This window comes from Chiloscyllium punctatum, chromosome X, assembly GCF_047496795.1.
Source record: "Chiloscyllium punctatum isolate Juve2018m chromosome X, sChiPun1.3, whole genome shotgun sequence".
Taxonomy (NCBI): domain Eukaryota; kingdom Metazoa; phylum Chordata; class Chondrichthyes; order Orectolobiformes; family Hemiscylliidae; genus Chiloscyllium; species Chiloscyllium punctatum.
This window is the reverse complement of record NC_092791.1, coordinates 15,524,425-15,546,811: the sequence shown is the minus strand read 5'-3', so window position 1 is coordinate 15,546,811 and position 22,387 is coordinate 15,524,425. Positions and strand designations below refer to the sequence as shown.

General features: G+C 42.0%; 1 protein-coding gene across 8 annotated transcripts in view; it reads left to right on the top strand.

Annotated features, from left to right (window-relative positions):
* LOC140471202 (SWI/SNF complex subunit SMARCC2-like) overlaps positions 1-19,247 on the top strand; it is a 170,231-nt gene extending 150,984 nt beyond the window's left edge. For 6 of the 8 annotated variants that reach the window (XM_072567113.1, XM_072567110.1, XM_072567112.1 and 3 more), the window contains 2 exons: positions 524-622; positions 12,615-19,247. In XM_072567113.1, coding sequence (XP_072423214.1) covers positions 524-622; positions 12,615-12,682 — 167 coding nt within the window. In that variant the 3' untranslated portion in view covers positions 12,683-19,247. The remainder of the gene's footprint in view (positions 1-523; positions 623-12,614) is intronic. The other 2 variants (XM_072567114.1, XM_072567111.1) reach the window with 1 other exon arrangement.
* Positions 19,248-22,387: the final 3,140 nt, after the last annotated feature.

The following is a 22,387-nucleotide window of genomic DNA, read 5'->3' as shown; positions in this document are numbered from 1 at the left end:
AGTCATCAGTGCAGTTTTAGTGAGTTGCTGCTATCAGTGGAATTAACAAACCCCGAGCTCTGGTTTTCCCCCTCAATGAATTGATTCCCACACCTTTGAATTCTCTCACTCGCCTAAAGTTTTCTCTCTTGTCCCACCCCCTGCCGCCCCCCCACCAAACATCCTAAGATCTGAAGAAGAGTCATAACCAGACTCAAAATATTAACTCTGTTTCTCTCTCCGTCGATGCTACCAGACCATCAAAGTTTCTCCAGCAATTTCTGTTTTTCATTAACATATTGAGATCTGGCTTTTCAAGAGCCCGCAGGCCTTGAATTCGCTTCAAATTGCAGTGAGAACTTTTTCTGTTTTGCAGTTAATATGGGTTTAATAAATTTTCCATTTCAACTGCTGCATATTTTTGGCATACTGGGAGGAAGTGCCAACTGTTTAGAGTTTGTCCAGTAAGTATTGAAAATGCTTTTTGAAAAAAATCTGCTGATTTGCCATGGACAAAAATTAGAAGTTGCTTTTTCTCTTGCAGGTCAGCCACCATTTCCAAGTCAACAAGCTCCAAATCAACTGATGCCCAGTAACATGCCTGTTGGCATGCCTGCGAACATGTCTGGTAATATGGCTGCTGGTATGCCTTCTGTTGTGCCAGCCATTATTGCATGTAGCATGGGTAGTGTCATCTCAGAAAATGTTCCAGCTAACCTCCCTGCTAGCATGCCAAACCAAGTGCATGGTCATTTACCCAGTAGCATGCCTGGGGGTGGCCCTGGCAACATGTGTATAGGGTTGCCAGGACATTTGCCTGTAGATCTGCCTAGCTCTGTACATCCTAACATACCCGGAAACACCATCCCACCTTCCTTGTCTCTAACTTCCATCCCAACGTCAGCAGCTGCTCAGAGCCCTGCCATTGTAGCCGCCATGCAGGGGAATACAAGTCCGTTGCAAGGTGAGAAGTGATGGTCAGCATTTTATTGTTATGTTGTGTTAGATGGCAAGTATGTTTGGAGGAGGGCCTATTAAGACATGTGTAATCCTGACAATGTGAAATTTATTCATAGAAATATGACACTGACCTGTAGACAGTATCATTCCTTTCTGCATTACATCACTATTCCAGAATGAGAGAAAGGAACATAACCTATACTGTTGCAAGAGCAATAAGATCTGTATGAGAATAGTAAAATTAAAAATTAACTCAATGCATGTGGGAGCTTCCCATTGACACTATGGCACTGGGTGGTACAGTGGGTTATCTCTGTCCTTTCGCACTCTGGGAATGGGTGGGGCACTGTTCTATCACACTGTCCTTTCACACTGAGGGACTGGGTGGGACAGTGGGTTATCACACTGTCCTTTCACACTGAGCGACTGGGTGGGACAGTGGGTTATCAGTGGGCAGCACGGCGGCACAGTGGTTAGCACTGCTGCCTCACCGCGCCAGAGATCTGGGTTCAATTCCCGCCTCAGGCGACTGACTGTGTGGAGTTTGCACCTTCTCCCCGTGTCTGCGCGGGTTTCCTCCGGGTGCTCCGGTTTCCTCCCACAGTTCAAAAAATGTGCAGGTCAGGTGAATTGGCCATGCTAAATTGCTCGTAGTGTTAGGTGAAGGGCTAAATGTAGGGGAATGGGTCTGGGTGGGTTGCGCTTTGGCAGGTCAGCATGGACCTGTTGGGCCGAAGGGCCTGTTTCCACACTGTAAGTAATCTAATCTAATCACACTATCCTTTCACACTGAGGGACTGGGTGGGACAGTGGGTTATCACACTGTCCTTTCACACTGAGGGACTGGGTGGGACAGTGGGTTATCACACTCTAGGACTGAGTGGGACTGTGGGTTATCACACTATCCTTTCACACTGGGGGACTGGGTGGAACAGTGGGTTATCAGACTGTCCTTTCACACTGAGGGACTGGGTGGGACAGTGGCTTATCACACTCTAGGACTGAGTGGGACTGTGGGTTATCACACTGTCCTTTCACAGTGAGGGACTGGGTGGAACAGTGGGTTATCGGACTGTCCTTTCACACTGAGGGAATGGGTGGTACAGTGGGTTATCACACTGACCTTTCACATTGTGGGCCTGGGTGCAACAGTAAGTTACCACACTGTTTTTTCACACTTAGGGACTGGGTGGGACAGTGGGTTATCACACTGTACTTTCCCACTCCTGGACTGGGTGGAATAGTGGGTTCTCACGCTGTCCTTTCACACTCTAGGACTGAGTGGTACAGTCAATTATCACACTGTCCTTTCACACTCTGGGCCTGGGTGGGACTGTGGGTTATCACACAGTCCTTTCCCACTGAGGGACTGTGAGATACAGTGGGTTATCACACTGTCCTTTCTCACTGAGGGACTGGGTTGGACAGTGGGTTATCGGACTGTCCTTTCACACTGAGGGACTGGGTGGGACAGTGGGTTATCACACTGTCCTTTCACACTGAGGGACTGGGTGGTACAGTGGGTTATCGCACTGTCCTTTCACACTGAGGGACTGAGTTTTATCATTGTTTATTGTGCAATCCTAACTCATATGGGGGCATGTGTTACAGTAGATTATCATACTGTTCTGTTCATGGACTGAGGCATATATTGGAGTTTTGCACATTGCTGGGAGTTTTGAAATTTGTTAAATTAGAGGTTTTCCATTCTATGACCCATGTGTTACATTGTAGCCCCAACAGATTAAGGTTAAGTGTTCGGTATTGTGGTCTGACATTTAACACAATTTCCTATAGTTGAATTTTATTAGAAAACTCCTAATTTTGAATACTCTTACCTGTTTTAAGTAGCAACTCATCAGACATGCTGTTTAATTGGCTGTCTATCTGATTGTGTTGATGGGATTTTACTCTGTATCTTACCCTGTGCTTTCCCTGTACTGGGAGTGTTTCATGGTGACCATTTCCAACGTCGCAGAGAAAGTTAGTGAATTTGTCAGTCTGCTCACAGTGCGGCAACCTGCATGATATCAATGCCTTTTTTTTAAAAAGGCCTGCTTATGCGTTGGTGGGTGGGTGAGAGAGGGGAGTCAACAAAAGGATTTAACTTACAGAATGGCCAAGCCATGTGAGTGATTTGAACGTGTGTTTGAAAGCTTTCCTGTTGCAACACTGCTTTTGGTTGAGAAGGTTCTTGAGCAGTAGACTATGATGAAGGGGTGGAAAAGCAGATTGAGCAGATGTTCAAAAAGCCACAGACAGATGTGAAGGGTAAAGGAGGTGTCACAAGTTTGAAGTAAATTGGGTGTCCTTGTGCATGACTCACAGAAGGTTGGTCTGCAGGTACAACAGGTAATTAGGAAGGCAAATAGAATTTTGTCCTTCATTGCTAAAGGGATTGAGGTCATGTTGTAGCTGTATATGGTGCTGGTGAGGCCACACCTGGAGTACTGTGTGCAATTTTAGTCTCCTTGAGAAAGGATGTACTGGCACTGGAGGGGGGGGGGGGGTACAGGTTTACTAGTTGATTCCAGAGTTGAGGGGGTTGGCTTGTGAGGAGAAACTGAGTAGACTGGGCTTATATTCATTGGAATTTACAAGAATGAGAGGAGATTTTATAAAATTATGAGGGGAATAGATAAGATAGAAGTAGAGAGGATATTTCCACTGGCAAGTGAAAATGGACAAGAGGGCATACCTTCAAAATTAGGACTGAATTGAGAAGGAACTTCTTCATCCAGAGGGTTGTGTATCTATGGAATTCCCTGCCCAATGAAGTGGTTGAGAATTCCTCTGTTAATGTTTTTAAAGCTAAGATAGCTAATTTTTTGAACATTAAAGGAATTGAGCTTTCTGGTGGGAGGGCAGATAAGTGGAGCGGAGGCCACAAAAAGATCAGTAATGAAGGGCCAGATGGCCTACTCCTGCTCCTAGTTCTTATGTTCTTAAATTATGTTGAAAGGGTGGAGAATGGTTATTGAGTGATTTTAAAAACAAAAGTGAAGAGATTGAAGAGCCGCAGGTCAGTGTTGTTAGGTGATCACGGGGATTAAAAGGGAAGTGGCACCTCTTTCAGCTGAGTATATGAATGTTTCAATGATGGAGGAGCTTGGAAAGTGGATGTATTGCTGAAGTGGAAGTAGCTGGTTTCAGTGACATGTAGGGGACGAAGTTCAAAACTCAGTTCAGAGTCAAACGAGACAATAGTTTTATTCAGTGTCAGCAAGTGACTGGCTAGTGGAGTTCAGAGATAGCAACACTTTCAAGGAACTTACAGAGAGCACATAAAAGTGGATAAATCCCCAGGACCTGATCAGGTGTACCCTAGAACTCTGTGCGAAGCTAGGGAAGTGATTGCTGGGCCTCTTGCTGAAATATTTGTATCATCGATAGTCACAGGTGAGGTGCCGGAAGACTGGAGGTTGGCTAACGTGGTTTTAGAAGGGTGGTAAGGACAAGCCAGGGAACTGTAGACCAGTGAGCCTGATGGTGGTGGTGCACAAGTTGTTGGAGGGAGTCCTGAGGGACAGGGTGTACATGTATTTGGAAAGGCAAGGACTGATTAGGGATAGTCAACGTGGCTTTGTGTGTGGAAATCATGTCTCACAAACTTGATTGAGTTTTTTTGAAGAAGTAACAAAGAGCATTTATGAGGGCAGAGAGGTAGACATGATCTATATGGCTTTCAGTAAGGCATTCGGCAAGGTTCCCCATAGGAGTCTGGTTAGCAAGGTTAGATCTCACGGAATACAGGGAGAACTAGCCATTTGGATACAGAACTGGCTCAAAGTTAGAAGGCAGAGGGTGGTGGTGGAGGGTTGTTTTTCAGACTGGAGGCCTGTGACCAGTGGAGTGCCACAAGGATCGGTGTTGGGTCCATTACTTTCCATCATTTATATTAATGATTTGGATGTGAGCTTAAGACGTATGGTTAGGAACTTTGCAGATGACATCAAAGTTAGAGGTGTCGTGGACAGCGAAGAAGGTTACCTCAGATTACAACGGGATCTTGATTAGATGGACCAGTGGGCTGAGAAGTGGCAGATGGAGTTTAATTTAGATAATTTCAAGATGCTGCATTTTGGGAAAGTAAATCTTAGAAAGACTTAATGGTAAGGTCCTAGGGAGTGTTGCTGAACAAAGAGACCTTGGAGTGCAGGTTCATAGCTCCTTGAAAGTGGAGTTGCAGGTAGATAGGATAGTGAAGAAGGTGTTTGGTATACTTTCCTTTATTGGTCAGAATATTAAGTACAGGAGTTGGGAGGTCATGTTGTGGCTGTACAAGACATTGGTTAGGCCATTGTTGGAATATTGTGTGCAATTCTGGTCCCCTTCCTATCGGAAAGATGTTGTTCAACTTGAAAGGGTTCAGAAAAGATTTGCAAGGATGTTGGCAGGGTTGGAGGATTTGAGCTTTAGGGAGATGCTGAACAGGCTGGTGCTTGTTTCCCTGGAGTGTCGGAGGCTGAGGGATGACCTTACAGAGGTTCATAAAATCATGAGAGGCATGGATAGGGTAAATAGACAAGGTCTTTTCTCTGTGGTGGTGGAGGACAGAACTAGAGGGCAGAGGTTTAGGGTGAGGGGAAAGATATAAAAGAGACCTAAGGGGCAACCTTTTAATGCAGAGGGTGGTACGTGTGTGGAATGGGTTGCCAGAGGAAGTGGTGGATGCTGGTACAATTGCAACATTTAAAAGGCATCTGGATTGGTACATGAATAGGAAGGGTTTGGAGGGATATGGGCTGAGTGCTGGCAGGTGGAACTAGATTGGGTTGGGATATCTGGTGGGCATGGACAAGTTGGACCGAAGGGTCTGTTTCTGTGCTGGACATCTCTATGACTCTAAAGGAAACTGTCCTGTTGGTTACTCTAATGCCTTTTCTCTAGTGGTAGTTATTGTATTTATTTCATCTCCTCCTTATGCTCCTTGATTATTTTTGGAATGCTGTCAGTATCTAATATTGTGAACACTGATCAAACAGTACAGCACAGAAACAGGCCCTTCAACCCACCAAGCCTGCACTGACACCTTATGCCTCCTTAAACTTTTGCCTTTTGCCGCCAAGCTGTCTGTATCACCCTATTCCCTGCCTATTTATGTATCTTAAATGTTTTTGTTATGTCTGCCTCCACCACCACCTCTGGCAGCGCATTCCAGGCACTTATCACCCTCTGTGTAAAAAAAAACCTGCTTCTCACATCTTTTAAACTTGCTCTCTTTTACCTTAAACCCATGTCCCCTAGTTATTGATATTTCTACCCAGGGGAAAACACTCCAACTATCAACGCCTCTCGCAAACTTCCATCAGGTTGCTCGCAGCCTCTGACGTTCAAATGAAAGCAATTCTAGTATGACCAATCTCTTGTCCTCACGAATAGCCTTCAAATCATATAACAGCCTGGTAAACATTTCCAAAGCCCCCACATCCTTTTGATAGTGTGGCGACCAGAAATATACCCCATATTCCAAATGAGATTAACTAAAGTTCTCTACAGCTACAACATGTCTTGCCGGTTTTTATACTGTGTGCCCTGACCGGTGATGGCAAGCATGCCATACGCCTTCTTGACCACGTACCCACTTGTGTTGCCACTTTTAGGGAACTGTGGACCAATACACACGAATCCCTCTCTATGTTGATGCTGCTAAGGGTTCTGCCATTTACTGTATACATCCCTCCTACATTAGCTCTCCCAAAATACATTTGTCTGCATTAAATTCCATCTGCCATTTCTCCGCCTAAGTCTCCAGTTGACCTATATCCTCTGGCAATCCTACTCACTATCTGCAGCTCCCTCAACCTTTGTGTTGTCTGGAACTTACTAATCAGACCGCCTACATTCTTCTCCAAATCGTTCATGTATTTTACAAACAACAGAGGATCCTTCAGAACACCACTGGTCACAGATCTCCAGTCAGAAAAACACCCTTCCATTGCTACTCTCTGCGTTTTGTGACAAAGCTAGTTCGGTATCCATCTTACCAGCTCACCACAGAACCTATGTGACTTCACCTTCCGCATCAGCCTATCTTGAGAGAACTTATCAAAGGCCTTGCTAAAGTCCCTGTCGACAACATCCACCACCCTACCCTTGTCAATCATCTTTGTTATTTCCTCAAAAAACTCCATCGAGTTTAAGACATGACCTCCCTTGCACAAAGCCATGTTGCCTATCACTAATAAGCCTATATTTTTTCCAAATGTGAAAAAAATGATATCCCTACGAATATTCTCCAGTACTTTCCCTCCCACTGACCTGTAATTTCCTGGATTGTTGCTGTCCTTAAACAAAGGAATAATATTGGCTATTCTCTAGTCCTTTGGGACCTGTCCTGTGACTAATAAGGATACAAAGATTTTGTACAAGGCCCAGCAGTTTCCTCCCTCAGCTTTCTGAGATAGATCCTATCAGGTCCTAGGGACTTGTCTATCTTTATGCTTTTCAAAACACACAACATCACCTCCTTTATATTGATGTGCCCTACAATGACATGCCCCTCTCTAGACTCAACATTCATCATGTCCTACTCCTTTGTGAATACCAATGCAAAATATTTGTTATTCACTTCCTCCGGCTCCATGCATAGGTTCCCTCCTTTGTCCTTGAGTGGACCTACCCTTTCCTTCCCTATCCACTTGCTGTTTATATATGTATGAAACACCTTGAGACTGCCTTTAGTCCTGTTTGCCATGGCCCCTTTTAGCCTTCCTAAGTCCTTGTTTAAGTTCATTCCTGCTTTCTTTATATTCTTCAAGGGTTCTGTCTGTCTTCACCTTCCTAAACCACCTCTTTCTGGTTGTCTAAGCTCACAATTTCTTTTGTCATCCAAGGCTTCCATACCTTGCAATCCTTATCCTTCATTTTCACGGGATTCTGGGGCAACACAGTGGCTCAGTGGTTAGCACTGCTGCTTCGCCAGGGACCCGGGTTCGATTCCAACCTCAGGCGACTGTCTGTGTGGAGTTTGCACATTCTCCCTGTGTCTGCGTGGGTTTCCTCCCACAGTCCAAAGCCGTGGTAAATTGCCTATTGTGTTAGGTGCATTAGTCAGGGGTAAATATAGGATAGGGGAATGGGTCTGGTAGGTTACTCTATGGAGGGTCGGTGTGGACTTGTTGGGCTGAAGGGCCTGTTTCCACACTGTAGGGAATCTAAACTAATCTAATAAACTGGCCTTTAAAAGATTCCCACATGACAATGAGGATTTACCTTCAAACAGACGCCCACAATCTACATTCTCCATTTTCTGCCGCCGAATACTGTGATAGTTAGCTTTCGCCCAAGAGCAATGCTTATCCTTATCCAGAAGTAGCTTAAAACTTATAGAATTATGATCACTGTTCCCAAAATGTTTCCTCACTGAAACTTCACTCATCTGGCCCGGTTCTATTCCCTAACTGAGCCTATTTACATAATGCTTCAAGACAGTCACCTGGGCACACTTAACAAATCTACCTCATCCAAGCTCTTGGCACCAAGGGAGTCTTAGATAATATTTTTCCATAATCTATACACAGATCCATATCTCCCACTGACTTTTGGAAGGCCTATCAAAGTGATTACACCCTTCTTATTCCTGAGCTGTACCCATATGGCCTCGCTAGATGAGACCTCCTCAGTATAGCTGTGATATTCTCCCTAATCAGTACCGTAACTCCCACACCTTTTTTATATCACTCTCTATCTCATCTGAACCATCTAAATCCCAGAACGTTCAGCTGCCAGTCTTGTCCCTCTCTCGACCAAGTCTCTAATTACTACAACAACATAGTTAAATGCACTTACCCCAGCTCTAAGTTTATCTGTCTTACCTGTCTTGCTCCTCACATTAAAACAAATGCACTTCAGACTGCCAGTTCCACCATGTTCAGTCGCCTCCCCATATCTGTTCTTCCTCTTCGCCTATCTGGTTTTACTCTCCTCCTCAGTCATTTCACTGACTGACCACCTGCTCTGGTTTCTCCCCCCCCCACTCCCATCACACTAGTTTCAACCCTTCTGAACATCACTAGCAACATCCCTGCCAGGATATTTGTTCCCCTCCAGTTTAGGTGCAACCTCCTTCCTGTACAGGTCCCACCTGCCCTGAAAGGCACCCCAGTTTTCCATATATCTGAATCCCTCCCTCCTACACCAGCTCTTTAGCCACATAATTAACTGTCCTATTTTCCAACTCCTAGCCTCACTGGCACCTGGTACAAGGAGTAATCCCAGGATTACAACTCTAGAGGCCCTGCTTTTCAACTTACCTAAATTTAACTTACCTAACTCCCTGACGTTACTTTGCAGGACCTCGTTACTCTTCCTGCCTGTGACATTAGTACCAATGTGTACCACTACCTCTGTCTGCTCATGCTCTTTTACAAGAACGTCCCACGCCTGCTCAGAGATATCTTTGTCACTCGCACCAGAGAGGCAGCACCCCATTCTGGAGTCTCTTGCAGCCACAAAAACATATGTGCCCCTAACTATACAGTCCCCTATTACTACTGCTCTTCTGCATTTTGACCCTCACTACTGTAGTACAGGACCAGCTGTGCTGTCACCACTCTGGCTGCTACTGTTACCATCCCTGACAGGCAATCCCTGCCAAGAGTATCCAAAGCAGTAGAATTATTCAAGATGGAGATAGTCACAGGGGACTTCTACACTGTCTGCCTACCCCTTCTAGCGGTCTCCCATCCATCTGCCAGAGCCTTAGATGTGACCACATCTCTAAAGCTCTCTTTGATGCTTCCTCCATCCTGCATGCTCCTATGTGTACCCAACTGCTGCTCAACCGATCCATGCGGTCTGACAGATGCTGCAATTAGACACGCTTCCTGCAGTTGTAGTTGTCAGGGACATTTGAACCACCTCTGATTTCCCACAATCCGCAGGAGAAACGTGCTACCCTGCTAACTGCCATTTTCACCCTATCACAACTATTTAATTAAAAATAAATTTCTATTCAATGAATTTACATCTAGCTAGATGGTTCCTCATGTTAGAGAACAATAATAAAGAACAATAAATGCACTATTCTGTAAACCACAGTCGAGGTACTATTCTAAATCCCAGTACTATATGACTCTGTCACTAGCCTAAATCGCACTACTGTCAAATCATAGAACATTACAGTGCAGTACAGGCCCTTTAGCCCTCGATGTCGCACTAATTTTATCAGTATGAAAAGGTAAATGGAAATTAAAGGTAAGAAAAAGCAATCACCTCAGCACTACTTACCAATCAGGAGTTCTTCTGTCCAAAATATCACGTTTGAGCTTGTGATGTGATGAAGTGCAGCTCCCATGATACTCCCCATGTCACGGGTCAAGGTCAATGCCCCATACTAAAGTTTTTACCTGCTCCAACTGCTGTTGTCTTCCTCCAACTTCTCTGGTTCCAGTTCCCAGATGCTGATCAAGGTAAGGCTACTAAGTCTGAAGCAAAGTATTCATTCAACTCCTCTGCCATTTCCTAGTTTTGCCATTTTTCTTTCCCCAGCCTCGCTCTCAAAGGATTCTGTGTTCACGTTGATTCCTTCCTTGCTTTTTATATATTGAAAGGCGCTCTTGCCGTCTGTCTTACTTGCAAGTTTATTTTCTAAGTTTGTCTTCTCCCTCTTTTAATTTCTTGGTTGTCTTTTTTTAAACTTTCCCCACCATCTAACCCACTAATCTTCACCAAATTGTATGTTCTATCTTTCAGTTTGATGCTGAGCTTCCCTGGTTAACCATAGTTGGCTTATCTCCTTTGTCCTCACTGAGATATGTCTTGACTGTGAATCATGAACCATTTTCTTAAACGCCAATCTTCAACTGCCTTTACTGCCTTTCCCAGTCCTCTCCAGCCAGCTGTGCCCTCCTTCCTTTGTAATCACCCTTATTTGAGTTTCCCACAATTGTTTCCGACCTGAGTTCCTCCCTCTCAAACTGAATGCTAAATTCTACCATTTTATGGTCGCTGTTTCCAAGAGGATCTTTTACTATCTTTTACTATTTACCAGATCCAAAATAGTAAAAGGATTCAGGGATTTTTTTAAAGAGTGAACTGGACAGAATGTTTTTTTTAATTTATAAAGGCAATTATTAACCTATTATAGATTCTAGTTGCACTGCTTGTCACTTCCAAAAACTAATTTGTGTCTTTGTCTTAGCATGAGTAGCCTGTAATTTGAACTGCAATCCAAACGGTCTGAGCTATGTTGAAGCCTTTGGATGATGGAGGAGACCATGTAGATGAGGGTAGAGCAGTGGATGTAGTGTACATGGATTTTAATAAGGCATTTGATAAGGTTCCCCATGGTAGGCTTATGCGGAAAGTCAGGAGGCATGGGATAGATGGAAATTTGGCCGATTGGATAGAAAACTGGCTAACCGGTCGAAGTCAGAGAGTGGTGGTAGATGGTAAATATTCAGCCTGGAGCCCAGTTACAAGTGGAGTTCCGCAGGGATCAGTTCTGGGTGCTCTGCTGTTTGTAATTTTTATTAATGACTTGGAAGAGGGAGTCGAAGGGTGGGTCAGTAAATTGGCAGATGATATGAAGATAGGTGGAGTTGTGGACAGTGAGGAGGGCATTTGTCGTTTGCAAAGGGACTTAGATATGATGCAGAGCTGGGCTGAGGAGTGGCAGATGGAGTTCAACCCTGCCAAGTGTAAGGTTGTCCATTTTGGAAGGACAAATAAGAATGCGGAATACAGGGTTAATGGTAGGGTTCTTGGTCAGGTGGAGGAACAGAGGGATCTTGGGGTCTATGTTCATAGATCTTTGAAAGTTGCCACTCAGGTGGATAGAGCTTGTAAGAAGGCCTATGGTGTATTATCGTTCATTAGCAGAGGGATTGAATTCAAGAGTCGTGAAGTGATGTTGCAGCTGTACAGGACTTTGGTTAGGCCACATTTGGAGTACTGTGTGCAGTTCTGGTCGCCTCACTTTAGGAAAGATGTGGAAGCTTTGGAGAGGGTGCAGAGAAGATTTACCAGGATGTTGCCTGGAATAGAGAATAGGTCGTACGAGGATAGGTTGAGAGTTCTCGGCCTTTTCTCGTTGGAACGGCGAAGGATGAGGGGTGACTTGATCGAGGTTTATAAGATGATCAGAGGAATAGATAGAGTAGACAGTCAGAAACTTTTTCCCCGGGTACAACAGAGTGTTACAAGGGGACATAAATTTAAGGTGAAGGGTGGAAGGTATAGGGGAGATGTCAGGGATGGGTTCTTTACACAGAGAGTGGTGGGGGCATGGAATGCGCTGCCCGTGGGAGTGGTAGAGTCAGATTCATTGGCGACCTTTAAGCGGCATTTGGATAGGTACATGGATGGGTGCTTAATCTAGGATAGAAGTTCGGCACAACATCGTGGGCCGAAGGGCCTGTTCTGTGCTGTATTGTTCTATGTTCTATGTTCTATGTTCTACCAGGGCTCACTCATACCAGGCAGTGTCTCTGGTGAATGTGAGCTTTGATTTTCCACTATAGATTTCAAATTCATTGGGAAATTGAGCTGTAGGGTGAAACATTCTTTTTATTTACAATGGAACAGTCAGAGAATGAGACCTTCAACTCTTTCATCTGAGATTTTTCTATGAGACAACCCTTCCAAATATCTACTTGAGTGACCATAACTGACCTTGGGTGAAAATGCTGTGTCTGTTACATACTTTTAAAAGATGGTGATTTATTTTCTAGACCAAGGCGCCACAATGCAGACAGAGGTGATGGCGACTCCATCAGCGGCAGTGCCCCCATCACAATGAAGTGCAACACCTGGAGCAAGACACAGCATTTTCTCGAGAATGGATATGGTGTACACACGTGAAGATCAGTTTTGGTGGATATGCTGAAATGTACTCATTCGCAAGTTTAATGTGATCAAAAGAATCCACAATTCTGATCTTTAGTGGAGGTGATTCTGGTGTCAGTATTGTAAGAGGTGATGTGTGCAATGGAAAGTGACACTGCTACACAGACCAATATAAAGCTCATTGTATACAATTACGCTATTATTGCTAATACTACACCATCCATGCTCTCGATTTGAAACTACCTAGGTTCTGTTGCAAATAATACAAACTGTCATCTTTAATTTGAGTGAGCATGCCCCTATTTTGTTCAATGCCTTGTTGAGTTTTGCTACTTTTCATATTGTGTCAATTGTGAAATATCTTGTGCCAATTTTGGGAGATTTGATGCTGAGAAGACAGTAACTGCCCATGCAACGTTTTGCTTTGTTCTTTCTTTACAATCAGCAGTTTACCTGCTAAATAATTCTGCCTTTAGCCCTGGTCCATTGTATAGTGTGGTAATATTGTCAAGTTGGGCTGTGGCTAAGCCAAAAGTTTGAAATTCCAAGTTCTATCTTTATGAGACACCATATTTCAAGACTCTGTCTTCCATTTTCATTTAGAAGGTTCCAAAATCAATGTGTTCGAATGTGCGATTAGGAGTAAGGCAAAGCAGAAGAAAGGCTGACCCAGTGAGAATTGGCCCAGGACAGGAAGATGTGCAAGTGAGCCCATGACAGGAGCTTGAAATCTGATGTTTGTGTCAACCCCTGTGAGAAAGTGGTTTTTGGCATAAAGGCACCTCATTCCAGTCCTGTTTTCAAGCCTTTTCTGACTTTGGGAAAGAGCTGAACTTAATTTGCTATTGATAAGTTGAACATATTAGTGTTTCGCTTTCAGTTAAATCATGTCAGTAGCAAGAGTTCTAGCCTGTTAGACCTGGCAGATGAAGGTGTTTCTTAGTGGTATCTGCTTATTTGTTTTCCAGTTTCCTCCTCCTAAGGATGAAGCAAACCTTAAAATGGGATTGTCTTGTTGGGACTTCACCCAAAAGCAGCCTGTGGGAGAGATTTGCCTGGGCCTTCACCTAGATATTGCACCTGAGAGCACTGACCTCTGGACAGTCAGTAAGCTGGCTGAGAGCACAGAGCCAGGAAATCTCCCCTCCTATTTTAGTTTTTTTTAATCCAGACATCTTTAGTAACCAATCTCGCTGAAAATAGTAATATTTCAAATAATGGAGAACACATCAAAGTTGCTGATGTCGCAATGATTCTTTGTGTACTAAGTATTGTGTTGGTTAATAAGGTTTGGTATGTCTTGTAGCTGATCGAATTAGTAATAGTTATCATGATGAGATTTGCAATTTCTAAATGAAGTAGGAGGCAATTATATTATTTGATGGGCTGTGTATGGCTTTCTGGTCCAGACACCATTTCATTGATTGCTGTGTGTAGAGCTGAGTCCTAAGGGATACTATACTGCTGTCAAGAAAGTAAACTCTCTAATGAATTTGTTTAGGAGAGAAATCTAAGTAAAAGCTCATACATGATTCAATGCAGTTTTTATGTTGTAAGTAAAATGCAGTGCTTTTGAGTTTTGAGTTTTTCACTCCCCTATTCTTTTGGACATTTGGGTCCCTTTTTGTTAAAATGTTGATAGTTTAGATACCAAGAAGCAGGTAGTCATATTGTCCTGCCCCATAACCCTGCAGAATAGCAAAATTGTTGCACGGTCCAAATATATAATTTTTCCACTCATGACATTGGGAAGATTTAAGGATTTCTGGGTTAAACCTCCTATTGTTTAACCCAGAAATATATCAAGCTTAAAATTTTCTTTCTTGTGAGTTTATTTCTAAAACAAGAATTCAAAGTTTTAGTATTGTAATGGGATTGTTTCGTAAATCCTACTTAATGGGGTTATTAACAGTGACATGATTGTTATTGGGTTGTAGATACAGAAATGCATCCTGCTGTCTTGATCCCAAACAGACACACACCCATAGACCCAGATGGACGCACATTGGCATGCACACTGGCACACCCATTTGCAGGCACAAATATGTGCACGCAGACTCTTTAAAATGAATGATCATTTTAGGTTAGAGGATTGCTTGCTGACTAGCCACAGTTCAAATGTACAGTTACCATAGATCACAGTGTACAAGTCAACCTTTGAAGCCTCTCATTCTTTCCAAAAATGGTGCTGACTTGTATGTCGAGCATAAAATGCGAACAGCTGATGTTTGGTGCAGATGATTATCATTTTAAAATGAGAAAAAAATTTCAAATTAAATCATTGACATGTTTTATTGATTTAATTACTTCCACTTCATCCACATTCAATGTTTTTTTTTAAATGTTAAATTGATTGTCTTCTGCAAAGAGATCATCATTTTGATCCAAATCACATCGGCTATGGCTTCACCAGAAGGATCCTCGTCTGGAAAAGTTTAGTGCTTTCAGTTTTTGAATCATCTCTGCACCAGAATTCATTTTCCTCTCCACCCATTGAATTGCATATTCTGCAACGTTTGAAAGATCTGATGATAGTTTGTGCATTAATAGCATCCCACAATTTGTTTGCAAACATCATTTGGGATAACATGCATATTTCCACTCTTTGTGGAGATTTATTTTTCTCCATCCATCCATCCACTTATTCCATTTGCAAAAACATGATTCTTCACTGGCTTGTTGATGCGCACGTCCAAAGGTTGGACTCCACACATTCCACCCACAGTATAATTACAACCTTGGTGTTAATTCCTCACAGATGCCTCTTAACGTTATTGGATTTATGCCATCTGAGCACATTCTGCAGCAAAAAGCTGTATAATTTATATAGGCTATCAGGATCTATGCTCCAATCTTATGAAACCATAGCTCCACTTCATCTGACCAGAGTCACGGGCATGTACAGAAATTCCTGCAGGAACTTGATTTTGGTATGCTTTTCACTTGAAAGTTACCATAGCCTCTAATTTTATTCCATTTGCCGTGCAGGCTGGTACTACCATGAATCATTCTCATGTCTTGTGGTTTTTACTAGAACTGTTTTTGCACCATTCTATTCAATAGTTCAGTTGTTGGGCATATCACAATGGTTTTGCATCCATGGTTTTGCATGTTTTTGCTGCTGTCTGATTATGAAACTGGTTGTTTTTGCATCAAGGCCTTTTGATTATCTCTGAGCAATCTTGGTCATTAGACATTTTTACTTCATGAAGTGGCTACACCAGCAGTTGCTCTGAATCTTTGCTGGATTGTGTTTGATTTGGTTTTTGCTGGACTCAGTTTGATTTAAGCGCATGTATATGCATGCCAACAACATTGATTCAACATCTGCACTCACTGAGGTTACTTCTCAATCTCTCCCCTCGCCTCTGATGTGATGACCTTGAGATTAAACCATCACCAGTCATATCTCTTGAATGAGAGAGTAGCCCTATGGTCTGATAAGACTATAGCACCTGCATTTCTGGTGATGACCTAGCCATTCTTAGAACTCAAGGGACTGTGTTGATACATGCTCCACACCAGACCATTGGCTGGTCCCCACTCTCAGGTGTGTTTAGTCTTGGACATCTCCCTCAGGGCGGATTACTCCTGCTTCCAGACTTGCACCAGTTTATTTCACTTCACAAACTCTGACATTACAGCATAGTTAATCGACAAGTTAGCAAATTTTTACTAGAAGACCCATTTCTGTTCTTCAGTCACCATGTATGTCTATTCTTTATGTGCATGCTTTCACCTTCAATTGTTTCATCATGGTGACACAGTCTATGCCAACTGCTTGATCCCATGTGTTGACTTATGAGGTGAAAAATGAAGACCAACTCCTAATGCGAGTACAATTCTTAGTAGAAAAGTGGATCAGCTTGAATGCCAACTCTAAGCCTAAACATGTATTTGGCTCTGGGAAAATGGGGTTGTCTTCTACTCTGTGATCTACAGTACTTGAAATTCATCAAATTCTTAATGTTACAATTGAACTGCTACAATAGCTGCATCATATCAATACTGTCTAGACTTTGCTAAAGTCAACGTCATGATTCAAGTGGTTAACATAGTGGACAACAGCTACTTGTACACTATAACCTGGAATTTGAAACACCAGCCTTAGTGAGTAGCCAGTAGTTGCTTAGGTGCTAGATGAGGAACAGATATTACCTGAGGAATCCGCTCCTCATTATGCTGAGGAAATGAGTGGATAAAGCATGTGTCTAATCTTTGTTTCTGGGAGAATTGAGCCTTCTCTGTATAGTGTTTTATTGGGGCAAATAGTAGCTGTTCTGGATAGTCACTAATATTAATGCTGTCATTGCTAAAGTAGTGCCAATAGTTTGTTTAATGAAAGGCCTCATGTCTTCCATCTGTTCTTAATCCTGAAATTCCATTTGAAGGCATAAAAGAAAATATTGGATGATACCGTAATGTTTGTTTGCCTTTTAATGGGGAATGCTGGGACTACCAGTAGGTTGACAGAGAGGAGGATGACTATATTAGGGGTTGATGAAAACCATCTTCAGTGACTGCTTGTCAAAGAAGAATGTCGAGATTTTTCTTGATGTTTTAAACTGCCCACTTAGCAATACGTTTAAACTCCTAGCCAGCTTCTCATATTCTTCTTATGCCTTCTGAATAATTCCTGCAAACATTAGAAAATATTTCATTGAAATTACTGGACGTTTTTTTTTTGCCCATTTTGAGCTCTCTGCTTTGTCACTGAAGGGAATAGCAACCTGACAGAATCAGCATACAAATTGAGATTAAATTAACAGGTAATGGAACACGTCATTGTTGCTTATAATGCATCCAGATAGTCTTATTCTTTTGTTTATACTCTTTTTTTTCCAATTCTGGGAAACACCAGCTGATGGTGATCTGCCCTTCAGTGCCAAATCCCGCATGTTTTCATATTCATCTGATCCTCCCACCAATTTAATGTGCAGGGTGACAAATAGCTGAATCGCGTACATGGCTCCACAAACATTGACAATGCCAGTGTACAGGCTATGTATAGTGAAGTTACCCATTCTCATTTAGAAGGCAGGTACTGTGCCAGTGCTATGTGCTCCCTGCAGTGGCAGTGATCATTTCTGGATATAAGGGCCAATACATCCAACCTAGTATGAGCAGAGCAGTGGAATGGTTTGTGTGCTTCATTCAGTTGAGTGTGATTTGAGCTTTTACCACCAGGCTAAGAACAGTTGCAAATGAATTGATACCAGCTTGATGTTCTTTTCTGTCAATTGAAATGAGGCAAGTGTAAAACTGGGTGCTGAATCACCTAACCCTATCCTTCCAGCCTGTCTTTGGTTAGACAGTAAAATCCTCTTGTCCCTAAACTCAGCTACTTCCTTTTTACCAAGTTGGTGTAAAAGTGTTATCCTGTAAGGATTAGATGACTTAATAAGGATGGTTTTTAGCTATCAGCCTCCATTCAAATAGGAGAGCTCTCGGGCCTGCCCTGAGCAAAACTGGATATACCAGCTTATCGTAGCCAGAAATTACAATCATTGTCTAATAGCTGCTACAGGAGCTGAACTGTACCATTGAACAAGGTCCTGAATATTCAGCCAAGCATAAAGGACAAAATGGTGATCAGGATTGGAGCACACATGGAATGGGAAGTGCCACACTTTGAAATCGAAGCCCAGACAGTCTCTCTGGCTGCATGGAGTTCAAATTGGCCCTGATAATCTGATAAATATGGCAGGTGTTATGAATGAGGGAATTGCATGGCTTGAGGGCAGGAGGTCAATGTATACTTTTTCCTTAAAATGTGGCTTTTTATTGCATATTTGCTCATTTTTGTTAATATTTTCTTATTTTAAGTTGAGAATGCCTAGCTGTGTACAATGCTGGTGACATACATCTGTGCTGTACATTCCCTGTTCTCAGCACACTAAAAATTAGATTTTTAAATAGAGTTTGAATCTTATTTTTGAAACAAGCCAGTGTTTTTGATTGCTCAGATGAATTATTACTGCCATGGAATCATCCAGACTCACTCCCACTTCATCACACTAGAAGCTTCCAGTGACATTCAAAGAATTCATGATACGTTCTGAAAATTGCAGTATTACCTGAAAATGTTGTCAGTCTTTCCTGAAATTCATTTCAATGGAGCATGAAGGAATCCATTTTTTTAAACCATGAAAATAAATGAACTGAAAATTCTAGTGGCTTATCATATGTGCATGAGTATATCTGTTACAATAATTAGGTCTTCCTATCACTGATTTAATGGGTAGTGAGGTATGACCTTTGAGAAACTTACCTTCTGGCTCATATTGTCCCAAGAAAGTTTGATTTATTTTCATGTGTTACAACAGTCAGCAGAGTATCTTAAAAGTAAAACAAATTCTCGGCAATCCTTTAAAAATGGACTGTTCTTTTTACAAATTGATATTTCAATTGTAGTGTTTTGTCAAAATGTATTTAGTCTGTAACTCTGTAGTCTATATAGCTTTCGCTATTATGGGAAACTGCTAAGAAATAAATTGTACTTACTAAATATCAGAGAAGTGCTATAATTATTTTCTGGTCTGTCAAGTTTCAAGTTGGACCTTTTATTGTTTTTCTTCACTTGCTATCCCAACATTTACTGTAGCTTCTGGCCAGACTTTCACTGCAGCTGTAAAGCTTTGCCAAGCTTGTTTTTGTCTTGAGGATTTTAGTTCGATTGTATCCATCTGTCTCACCATCCCATTCCTATATTCTGATTTGTTGCAAAGATTTATTTCCTGTATTTAAAGCAAACTTGGTCATTACCAACCTTGCTTCAAAATAGTAACTATTACCACATGAGAGTGACTGACATTGTTTGTTTATGCAAGTAAAAAAAATAGTAAAATGAAAAGACAATATGCCAAACTTCCTATGTCAAGGGAGCCCAGAGGGGAAGAGAAGGTTGCTGCAAAGTTTAATGGAAGGTTTGTGATTTTTTAGTTAAACATGTTTAATTGATAAAGTTGCTTCTCATTCTAGCAGTTTTTGTGGAAATTAATTATGATCTGTGTGGAAATTTGGAAATTTGCCTTACTGAGACAAAATCTGTGGAATTTTAATCTTTGCGTCAAAACTGAAGTTGTTTGAAGCCTCGTGTCACTACTGATGTCTCAATATCACGTGACATTCTAATTAGTAAATTTCTACAAAATTACAAGCATAAATCGAAGTAAACAGTCAGCTCATAAAATACAGGAAACAAAAACAATGTGCTGAAGAAACGCAGTAGGTCTGGCGAGTTCAGTGACAGTTCTGACAGAGGGTCACTGCAGTTAAAATGTCACCTGTTTTTGTCTCTACAGATGTTGTCAGACTATCCACTTTTTTTGTTTCAGAACTTCAGCATCTGCAGTTATTTGCATTTAGTCATAAAATACAAGTCTTGATTTACAGGGCATCGATTATGACATTTTTCTTTAGAATAATATTGTAAAAGGTCAAATTTTGAGGGAATGGAATCAAGTAGAGTAGCTTTTATTTATCATTTCTCCCCATATACAACTAATACAATAAAAAAGGAGTGTGTTCCTCCAGGACCAAGGTACTATACGCAAACTATACACTTATGCACATTATGCTGCCCTTTGTATAAGAAGTGCAAAACACGCAAATTACAATGTAACAAAAGAATGAACATTGAATTGCTGCTCAAACAATAAATATTAAAGTTTGTGCAAAGAATTTCAGGTGGAAAATAGTCTGATCGTATAGTGTTAAGTAGCCTGGTGGCTTAGGGGAAGATACAGTCTGGCCGTGAGACCGAATGCTCCAGTATCTTCTGCCAGATGGCAGGAGGGAGAAGATTTTCAGTGAGGGGTGTGTGGGGTCTTCTACAATGCTCTTAGCCTTTCAGATGCAGCGTGTGGTGTAAACATCTGTAATGGAGGGAAGAGAGACCCTGATGATCCTCTCCATCTTACAATCTGAGATGGTGCAATTCCTGAACCAAGCAGTGATGCAGCAGCTCAGGGTCCTCTCAGTGAACCCTTGCAGAATGTGGGGAGGATGGGTGAAATGGGAGGTGGGTGTTCCTCAGCCTCTATAGAAAGTAGAGACATTGCTGGGATTTCTCAGCTATGGAGCTGGTGTTGAGGGTCTTAGTGAGATTCTCTGCCAGGTGGATGCCAAGATATTTGGGGCTCTTCACAATCTCCACGCAAGCCATTGATGTCCAGCAGAGCATGGTCGCTCCATGCCCTCCTGAAGTCAACAATCATCTATTACTTGTAGGGTGTCTTTCCAAAAGTAGTTATCATGTGCTGTCTGATTCCAGGCATCTTAAAGTACTTAACCGCCAACTCAGTGCTTTTGAAGAATAGTTTTTTTTTAAATATGCACTGAGATAAAGTATTCCAATAATTTGAGAATTAAATATTTTTGGACATGAGGGAGAATATATCTCCTGTTCACAGAATAGTGCCACAAAGGGCTGACAGGACCTCTGTTTAATGACTCAAGCTCTCAGTACTATAGCATCAGTGTGGATTGTGATACACCAGTGGTATTCTGAATCAGAAGTGTGTACTAAGGCAGAGTTTAAAATGAAACTTAAATGAAAAGAATTCCAAATGAGCAAGGCAGTGGCATTAGCTTGAGATTGATCGAGGGCTATGGGGAAAAGAGAGAGAGATTCATCAGTCAGGGCATTGAGTATGGAAGTTGGCATGTTGTAGTTATACAGGATGATGGTGAGGCTGCACTTGAAGTAGTGTGTTCAGTTTTGGAGACCTTGTTATAGAAAAGATATTATTAAACTGAGTACAGAAGAAATTTACAAGGATGTTGCCTGGACCTGAGAGTTATATGGAAGAGGTTGGACAAGCCAGGATTTTTTCCTTTACAAGTTAACAGACAGAGGAGAAGCTTAGATGATGATGATGGGCAAGGTTTAGGAGTAGAAGACATTTGTTTAAGGTTAGCAGGGAAAGAACAGAAGGGAACTGAAAGGGGCAATTTTATAAACACATGAAATGAGTGTTTGCTAGCAATATCTAAAGTGTTTTGATATTGTTGCCCATCCCTAGTTGCCCTTGAACAGACTGCCTTCTCAAGAGCAGGGTAATGGAATTATTTTGGGATTAGTTATGCTGTGGGGAGAGGCAGAGTGGACATTTAGAGATGGCAATGATGAATGAGCAGGGCTTACTTTGTGATTGATACAGGACTATGGGAAGAGGGGCTAAAAGGATTATAATGGGAATGATACCAGGCAATGTGGAGAGAGAGTTAAAAGATTGGTCCAGTCACCTGCCAACTCTCTCCATACTCAAACACTCCCTCTTTCCACACTCTGGGAAAAATGAGTCCAATTGTCCACACCTCCATTTTATATACTTCTCCTATCAGACAAGTTTAATGTCTCTGCTCTTAGCAAAGATTCATTTTAATCCATGGGATAAACTCAACATGGCACTTTATCAAGTGGCTTGTGGAAGGTAATAGACATTAACCTTGTCATCCCCCCCTACCCACCCACTTGGTTAAATATTGTTGTTGGCAGGACTGGCAGAAACCAAGCTAAGTATTTTTTTTTTAAAAAAGTTTGCTTGGCTTTCTTCCATTCTTGTCCAAATAAGTACCAAATTTATCATAGATTTTTGAAAGTCATTTTTATTGAAATATATACAGCACCTCTGCCCTCCAACTACTCTGCTTC